Source organism: Geospiza fortis, unplaced genomic scaffold (genome assembly GCF_000277835.1).
Source record: "Geospiza fortis unplaced genomic scaffold, GeoFor_1.0 scaffold130, whole genome shotgun sequence".
Taxonomy (NCBI): Eukaryota; Metazoa; Chordata; class Aves; order Passeriformes; family Thraupidae; genus Geospiza; species Geospiza fortis.
This window is the reverse complement of record NW_005054300.1, coordinates 7,652,724-7,662,066: the sequence shown is the minus strand read 5'-3', so window position 1 is coordinate 7,662,066 and position 9,343 is coordinate 7,652,724. Positions and strand designations below refer to the sequence as shown.

General features: G+C 40.5%; 1 protein-coding gene across 6 annotated transcripts in view; it reads left to right on the top strand.

Moving 5' to 3' along the window:
• Positions 1-7,134: 7,134 nt before the first annotated feature.
• CPEB3 (cytoplasmic polyadenylation element binding protein 3) overlaps positions 7,135-9,343 on the top strand; it is a 72,657-nt gene continuing 70,448 nt past the window's right edge. For 4 of the 6 annotated variants that reach the window (XM_031061970.1, XM_031061962.1, XM_031061959.1 and 1 more), the window contains exons 1-2: positions 7,439-7,569; positions 7,797-8,707. In XM_031061970.1, coding sequence (XP_030917830.1) covers positions 7,808-8,707 — 900 coding nt within the window. In that variant the 5' untranslated portion in view covers positions 7,439-7,569; positions 7,797-7,807. Of the gene's footprint in view, positions 7,254-7,380; positions 7,570-7,796; positions 8,708-9,343 lie in introns of those variants that run through there. The other 2 variants (XM_031061952.1, XM_031061943.1) reach the window with 2 other exon arrangements.

Below are 9,343 nucleotides of genomic sequence, written 5' to 3'. Positions count from 1 at the left end.
GCCCCCGCCTCTGCTCGGCCGCCGGGCCCCGACCTGCCCTCAGGGCGGAGGGACCCTGCCCGGTGCCAGCCCCGACCGGGCTGCCCAGAAAGGCGGTGGCTGGAACGGCGGAAGGGAAATGAATCCGTTTCAGTGGTGGTGTGGTCGATGACAAGGACAAGCGCCCTTGTAAGTGGCACTTGGTGCTCGATGGAGGCCCGGTGACCACTGGTTTCTATGTGCAAGTGGGGTGAGGGATGGCACGGCCGGTGGTAATGGCAAAGCTCTCTTTTGTTGGTGTGCTTCCAAATGGGAAAAAAAATCCTTCTAAGGTGCTTTTAGAATTTGTTGTATGTTAGGAAGTCAACTTAGAGCATCACAATCTGAGAAAGTGGAAATTTAGAAGCTGAGGAGCCTTTCTAGAGCAAAGCGGTGGATAGTATCTGGAAAGAAGTTGCCTTTCCAATTACTTCCACCATGGATGTTTGTCTCCTACCTTCACATCGTGCTCCCGAAGCAAAGGCAATAGCCTGTTTTTCAGAGGTTGTTGTGACATGACAGATTCTTGGAAAGATTAGTTCGTAAAAATCAACGTTTAATCCTTTTTAGGTTATATTTTTAAAGAATAGTGCTTATTTGCTATATGAAACTAGTTCCTCCACCTTGCATAAATTACACTGCAGCTGCTGTTCAAGGTTGTAATTTACAGGGCCAAGCCCGGGGTGCAGCTGCATCAGCCTAGAGCTGTTCTTGGCTGAGAAGCTTTTGCATGTACGTGACAACAGACATCAGGTGGAATAGGAAGGCAAGTTTAGGGAATATATGAGATTCTTTGACTGTGCTGCCTTAGCTAGGGACAAATCAGTCTGGTTTTAAGAGTCTTTGGGGAGAAAAAAGTGTTGTCAAAATGTGTGTAAAACACCCGGACTTGGACTTGTAAGCAGTATTATGTGCATAATAGTAAGGATGTTGTTTATTTTCTAATTGCTACAAATATCATAAAGAGGAATGCTGAAGTATTTACAGAGTTGTAAATGTTCCTTACAAGAGGTATAGAAACAGATAGGAAGAAGACATCAACATTCTCTCTCAGAAAATATATTTTGCTCTTATTTTTGGGACCATAAAATTCGGTGTTGCTACCACTGCTGAGGAGTGTTGGATGTACAGTGGCCTGAGTAAACCACATGGGTGTGACCTCCTGGAAAAGATCCTAATACACACTGTCCCAATTACAGCTGTCCATGGCATGTAAGAGCAATATTGGATATCAAGAGTTTCTGGTTCCTATTCTTGGTCTGGACTAAGCTCAATGCCTATTGGCCAGTACCTTGAGCAGCTAGGCTAGCCTAGCTTAGGTTTTTTATATTTAATCTCAAGTGTTACAAATGGAAAGAGGGAAACGGGTTTTATTTCTAGGAGTATGTGGTTTGTGCAGTTTCTGTATTTTCTCTTTGGTGTTGAAATGATAGGCTGGTTGCCTGCCATTTATGATAAAGGTCATAGTGGCTAATAATAGCTCTGAAGAATATTTACCTTGAGAAATGGAACTAAAACCCAGGATCACATGGCTACCATTTGAGGCTACAGACCTATCTGTAACAAAGGTGGCTAATTTGCTCTACCACTGGCAACTAAAGGTATGACAAGATTAGAATGGACAAAACTTGAATATCAGGTCAAATAGTGAACACTCGGTAGGTTTGGACTTTTTAAATTTTTAATTTAATTTTTTTCCAAACATGAAAAATAAAAATGTAATAGGATATATAAAAACATAATTGGACAAGCTTTAGTGGTTTCAAACTAAAAGATGGTAGATTTAGATTGAACATAAGGAACACATCTTTTACTATGAGGGTGGTAAAGCACTGGCACAGGTTGTCCAGAGAGAGGGTGGATTCCTTGTGCCTGGAAACATTTGAGGTCAGGTTAAGCAACCTGATCTGGTTGAAGACATCCCTCATTGCAGGGAGGTTGGACTAGAGGAGCTTTGAAGGTCCCTTACAACCCAAAGCATTCTATAGAGGTAGACCCTTAACATCCCATAAATAGCTCAAAGATTCTGAAATCCAAAAACCGATTTGTGGAAACTGTTGGTCAGCTTGAGGTATATGTTCTTTTTCTGCTCCTTCCAGAATCAAATTATGATCCTAATATATATATATATATATATATATAACTAACTGGTTTTAAATTTGTCAAAAAACACTTCCTTACTCCTAGACAGAGAAAGAATTGTCATTTTTTCCTTCTCTATTCTCCTTAATAAGACTGGATATGCAGCTGCTCTATTTAAATGCTTGCTTTATTCTCCCTACAATCTCTTCCTTCACTCTCCCTCATCCCCCTTTTCTCCTAATTTTCTTTCTGCTTTTTGTTCTTTATGTTTCCTTCTTTGCATTGGCAGTTTCCACTGTAAATCTCAGATTGCCTCTTGCATTTTGTTTTCATTTTTCAACTATTGCTTCCTATATCATCCCTTAATAGAGCCTTCTTTGTTTCTTCCTTCCATTTCTCTGATGTTCACTGCATTCTGCCTCACTCTGTCATCTCTTACCTGCACCTGGCAGTGAGTGGCTGCATTTGAGCCGAGAGAACTCTCCTGGGAGCAGGCTCTGTTTGGCCAGTGCAGAGTGAGGGAAAGTGGCTGCTCTTCCTGGAGCTTTGCCAGGGCTCAGCTCCCAGACACTGACTGCAGGTAGCAGCCATTTTAAGTAAATTAAGTAAAACTGCACAGTTGAAGGCAAATACAGAATTTAATGAAAATCACCAAATATAAGCTATTTAGGGCTTAAAATATAGCCCTAAAATTGGCTATTGGATTTACTACAAAATATAAACTTCTAAAAATATGAAATGGTTTGATAACAAATTTATACAGATTTAAGCTTAATAAAGAAGTTGCCAAGCAAGTACTGAAAGAATGACATGGAGGTAGATTAAATATGTATGTATATATGACTGTTCCAGTGAGGCCTGGAAAAGAGGACAAATATGGAAGGAGCTGTACCTTAATATGGTTCTTCTGACTGGGCATTATCAAAACTGTGGGAATTATTTGCTGTTTACAACAAAGCTAAGTAACCTGGCAATATAGGAATGTTCTATTTTGGCAAATCTAAATGTTATCTGCCATTATAGCAATATGTAAAATTAAATTACCAGATTAGTTAGGCATTTTTCATCTACTTGGTTCCATTTTTTAAAAGATAAGTAGTCCTCAATTAGTATAAAGGGAAACTAATATAAGTAAAAAACCATGTTTCTACAATAGAACTTGGGGTTTTTTCAGTTCTGTAACATTTTAACCTTCAAGCTAGTTGGAATAGTCACTTTCTGTCAAAAAGACTAGCATGGTTTGTTAGTCACAGGAGGCTTAAAGAGGATTAAATTACTTCATAATGAATTGCTTAAAATAAAAATACACCTTATACAATGTTAATTGAATTAGCTTGGCTTATTTTGGGCCTTTCTTACATTTGTTTCTTTGGAACTGGCCCAGGTCAAGTAGTTCATATACCAGATTGAATTAAGCTCTTGTGTTCTGATTCAGCTGTCGTTGCCATCTTTTAGCTTCCAGTTATCAGGGAGTTGGTTGCTAGAAACAAAAAAAAAATTGTTTTCTTCTAGTGGCTAGTTGATCAAAAACTGTCTTTAGATCTTGATTTTCTTTGGTTCTGGAGTGCTTTTCCTTATCCTAATGATTGGTCTATCAAGTGAAACTGTCTCCTGGGAAGAACTGACAGAAACAGTGCGGTCCCTTGCATGTGAATCCTCAAATCATCTGAAAAGCAATAACCCACAAGTAAATAGGGACATAAAGGAGGGACATAGAATGCCTAGAGCCAGCCCTGTGAGAGGAGGGGTAGTTCATAGGGTTAAGTGTTTTCTATTGCTGTAAGAAAACAGTTTTGCTGCCTTTAATGATTCAGAGTAGCACAAACAGGTTAGAGCAAGTGTTGAGAAACTCTTAATTACAGAGTTGATTTAGGGCAGGCAGACCATCCAGTCCAACATAAACAGAGTGCAGAAAGCAGAGACATAAGTGTTAGAACAACTCACTTTCAACTGCCCTAATTTATCTTTCTCAGCTTTACTGATCTCTCTTTCATGCACAAAGCTGTGCATATTTCATCCTTGGAAAATCAGCCTGCACTTTTATTAAACACTTTTATTTTCACACTTCTGATTTCAACAATGTATTTACTTCTGAACATTACTATTTGGTCTGAATAATTAGCATTATGAATTACCCAGAATAAATATGCAGAATAATTAATGGACTAGTGCAAAACAGAGCACCAAGTGCCAGTGAATGAAATTCTGAAAATTTTACCTGACCTACATTAATGATCACTATATTAATATCTTATGAGAAAAACTCCTGTCAGGCTGTGTATTGATGTGGAGGCTGGAGATATGTAGATAGTAGTGAAAGGGAGGGAGGTGAAATGTGGCACCACCATGTACAGAATAGATGAAATGTTAAATAGTAACATTCACACCTTGATTTTCTTTTGAGCAGCTTTGGGGTTTTTTTTGTGTTTTTTTTTGGTTTGGTTTTTTTTTTTTTTTTTTTTTTGGTGGAATTTTTAGTGTAGTAACAACTCAGTAATAAAAAAGTTGTAACGAAAATTGGAAACTATTCAAATAGTACAACTTTTCACCTATGTACTGATTTTGATTTCTTTTTAAATTTTCATACTTGACCTATTTGTGTTTGAGTTTCAGAATATATTTAGAAATTATATTATGACACATGATTATTTAATATATTCTTCAGCTAAGCAACGTGGCACAATTTCCTTTGTAATAGCTGTAAACTTTATAGCTGGTATGAGCTTATAATTAATTTCTTATGCTAGGAGTTTTTAAGGGACATGTGGAAATACTGAAAATATTTTTTTGTCTAGCAGTTTTTCTGAATAGGTGGCTATTCGATCTGGGCTTCTAAATCAGACTATTTAAAAGCTCATATTTAGTTAGTCACTTTCAGCTCAGTCTGACAGATATTTCCTCTGAGCTGATGATTCAGATTGCAGCAGTTTTCCCTGGGAAAAGGGAGTGTGCACTTTTTTTTTTTTTTTTCCTTTTGAGCTCTCTTCCTTTCGGGAAGCAGCAGTGAAATGCTGTCTATCGGTAAGACTTCAAACCCCATGATTCCTTGGGAGAGCATGCGCTGAAAGCTTCCAGTTGTCAAAGTGCTCTTGCCAGACTGGTCGACTATTTGACATATACCAAACCTGAAAGAAGAAAATAAATATACTGTCCTTTTGTTGATCTTTAAATACAGAAAATCCAAAGGTAACTGTTCCTTAACCATTTCTGTGTTGGCTGCGTGGGTTTCTGCATGCAAATGGACCTGGTATTGCTATGGGGATAGAGATTTCCTGTACTGGATTGTAAATTTGTACAAATACTTACACCAAATAATCCAGAGTACTGCATACTAGTCCCACATTAGGCAGTGGCTGGCCTGTCTTTCAAAGTCATTTATTAACCGGTATTTTTTTCATTTGGACCATTCATTAAAGGAAGGTCTTGACCTTGACAAGAGGGTTGAACGGTGCAGTGATTTTTGCCTTTAAGAAGCAATATGGAAGGGAATATGAATCACAGTCCTTAGGATAAAGTTCAAAACCAGCTAGCTAAGTCAAGGTACATATTTGAAGCAACTGCTGTATTAGCCCCTATAGATAACCTGGTGACTAACTAATTTAAATATAACGTTATTGACGACAGAATTTTAACATTTCAGCTGCTATATTTTTCTCTCTAAATGTATTTTTATACTGATAGGTCAGACCCAGGGGAGAGGGATACACATAATCCTTTTCTCCCTCTGATGTGGAGTCATCAGTAGTTTTATGTAGCCTTAGCAGTAATAGTGATGTAGGTAGAAGTGAAGCTAATGGAAAGTTACACAGACAGAGCTTGGTATATGGTGCTTTACTGCAGTATTGCTTTAAAATGCCTTGCAAGGTTTTCTGCACTCCCAGCAGCAGCAGCAGCAGCGCTGCCTGGAACAGATGCAATGGTTTACCCCATCCTTAGGAGCTTAATGTTGTCTCACAGCATGGTCTGCTCAGGAAGCCGTGCTGCTTGCTTTACATACTGAACTGGTAAATCAGGGGCAGCATAAGCAGTAACTTACTAGATACCAGAAACTTCTCCTGGAATTCATTTTGACTAAAATGTGTGTGTATGCTTCAGAAGATATTTAAAGGAAAGAACAAAAAATGTAAGATAGACCTAGACCAGATGTCAGAAAGGACAGTTTCACACTTTGCTGCCTTTCTTAAACAGTTAATTGATTTGGCTTTACATTGTTACATTACAAAAACAATCCAAAAAAATGCAGTCTTAGGCATGTAAATGTCACATGATTAACTCAATAGCAATGCATTTAGATATTCAGCAATGGCCATCTTTGGCATAGTTAATTAATGTAAGTAATTTGGGGCTCATTTAAAATACTTTTGAGATTTAGAATTATCTCCTCAATTGACTAAAAGCCTGCAAAATGTGGAGGTTCCTGTTGTGATTTCATGCAATTGCTGTTCATTGATGTCTGTATTGTATTAGTACTATTGGGTCTCAAAATCATTATAAAATTATATGATCTGCCCTGTTTCATATGGAACACCTTTTCTAGCAGATGTAAGCCTCAACCATTCCACATACATTCCCTTTCTGAAGTTTAAACTTACATATTGATTTAGCAAATAATTTGCATCTCTAGTCTTTGTCTTTTCCATATAAAGATGATTTTCAACATGCAGCATGTCTATATTGTAAATATTTCGATTTTCCCTGGTTTTATATTTCATTTGAAAGCATTAGAAAGATCATAGTCTAATAATACCTCCCCGGTCTGCTGATTTTGACCTTAGGGTTTTCTAATGCAGAAATCACCGATGATTTCATATGTATGTGTATAAATAGAGCGGGTATGTATATAAATAGAGCGAGTAGATTGCTATACCTTCAAGTAAAGGACTGCTTTGATGTAAAATAGCGTTTTACGCGGAGAGATCGTAAGGTCACCGAAGGCAAATGTGACACCCGTCGGTGGCTTTGTACGCGGAGTGTCCCCGCCCCCGGCCCCCCTTGCCGGCTGTGCCATCGCCTGGGCTGCCCGGAGCCGGCGCGGGCTGCGCTGGGGAGCGGGCAGGAAGCGATTGTGCAGCGAGCGAGGAGCCGCTCCCGTATCAGCCGGCGTCCCTGTGCGCCTTGGCTCTGATAAACCTCAATCACTGCGAGCTTGCTTGGTAATTAAGGAAAATCGGTACCCGGCTCCTTTAAAGGTTCCCTAATAGAAAAGGGGGTGGAGAAGAGCGAAGACTGGTGTCTTTTTAACCTTGCTGAAGGACGCAGCAGTATTTATTGACGTATGCAAATAACCAGGGGGAGGAGGTGGAGGAGGAGGGTGCTTGGAAAAACAGGAACCAGAATCAGTTTCTCATTGCAGGGTGAGAGCTCTGAGTTCCGGTGTAAGAGAAAAGAGACGTGGCGAAATTGCTGTATATCTCTGCCCTATAAGCACATCTCTCATTTAGACTGAAGGGAAACAAGGCATCAAAAAGGGTGAAGCATCTTAAAAAATATTTTAAGGGCAATCTAGCACGATCAAAGGTTACATATTCCTAAATGGGGGAGGGGGAAGATTACGGGTTTGCCTTGCAATATGCTGTAGCATAGTACTAGCAATAGGACGAGATTTTTGGCTGGCAAATGATTAAAACAGACTGGCTTGTGGTATGAATGACAATGTTAATAATCTGTCTTTGTGGTTTTTTCCCCTACTGTTTCAGCTGCGCAAACCATGCAGGATGATTTACTGATGGACAAAAGCAAAGCCCAGCCCCAGCAGCAGCGGCAGCAGCAGCAGCAGCAAGATCCAAACTCAGCAGAAGCCCCCTCTACACCCATCTCGTCGGAGACACCCAAACCAGAAGACAACAGTTCAGTGACTAGTATCGGCACATCGGCTCCATCCCAAAATAGCAAGGAGAAGATGCAGATGGAGTCTCCCATTTTGCCTGGCTTGAGCTTTCACCAGCCTCAACAAGAACCTGCAGCTGGCACCTCCTTGTCTCCCTCGTTTGGCAGCACCTGGTCTACGGGGACCACAAACACGGTGGATGATAGCTTTTTCCAAGGGATTACTCCAGTCAATGGGACAATGCTTTTCCAGAATTTTCCACACCATGTCAACCCTGTATTTGGTGGCACTTTCTCACCTCAGATTGGCCTAGCTCAGACTCAACACCATCAACATCAGCAGCAGCAGCAGCAAGCTCAGCAGCAGCAGCAGCAGCGGAGGTCACCTGTGAGTCCTAACCAGGCACCTTTCGCCCAGAGAAATGCTGCTTACAGCCATCAGCCCATCATGACCAGCAAACCGTCTTCCTCCTCTGCCTCTTCTTCTTCCTCCTCCAGCTGGAATAACCATCAAAACGCGGCTTGGAGTACACCTTCCAACCCTTGGGGTGGGCTGCAGGCTGGTAGGGACCCTCGAAGGGCAGTTGGAGTGGGGGTTGGCGTGGGAGTGGGAGTTGGCGTGCCCTCCCCCCTCAATCCCATTTCACCCCTTAAAAAACCCTTCTCCAGCAATGTCATTGCCCCTCCGAAGTTCCCACGGGCTGCACCCTTAACCCCCAAATCCTGGATGGAAGACAACGCGTTCAGGACGGACAATGGCAACAATCTGTTGCCTTTTCAGGTAAATGACTACACACACCTTCTGCATGATGACAGCTATCACAGATTTCTATTTTTTGTAGGGCTGTGTTTCATGTTACTGTTCTGAGTGGCATCTCCATAACTCATATTTTCACCAAATAGTCACCTTACATGAAAGAAGTGGGGCTGAACCTAGGGACTGCATACACAAAGATTTCCAATTCTAGCTTAAGGTTTAAAATCTTATTTTTCTTGTAACTTATTGTCAAATGTGGCGTATGGGGCTTTTTGTTGTTGTTTTTTGCTCTTTTTTTAGCATCTGAAAGGTAGTAGCCTTCATGAAAAACAGGTTTGGCAGACTATGTTCCCTTGGTGCTGTGTTAGAATTTTTTTTCCTATTCTCCCATATGTGAGAAAGTTGAGATGTTGAAATTGCTGGTTCAGTTTTCTAACTGGGCTGTTAATTTTAACCAAATATGCTACTTAACCTGAAATTCAGTTAATTATTTTATCACCATTGCAATAACTAATTGTCCTTATGTTGTGGTGGGATTTAACAGGGAGCCTGCTCACATCAGGCATCCATATGAAAAGCTGTGTACATCCAACACGTCCACCCTGCTGTTAGATTCACTGTGGACGTTTTGAATACATCTCGAAGCAGCGTGGGTGTGTA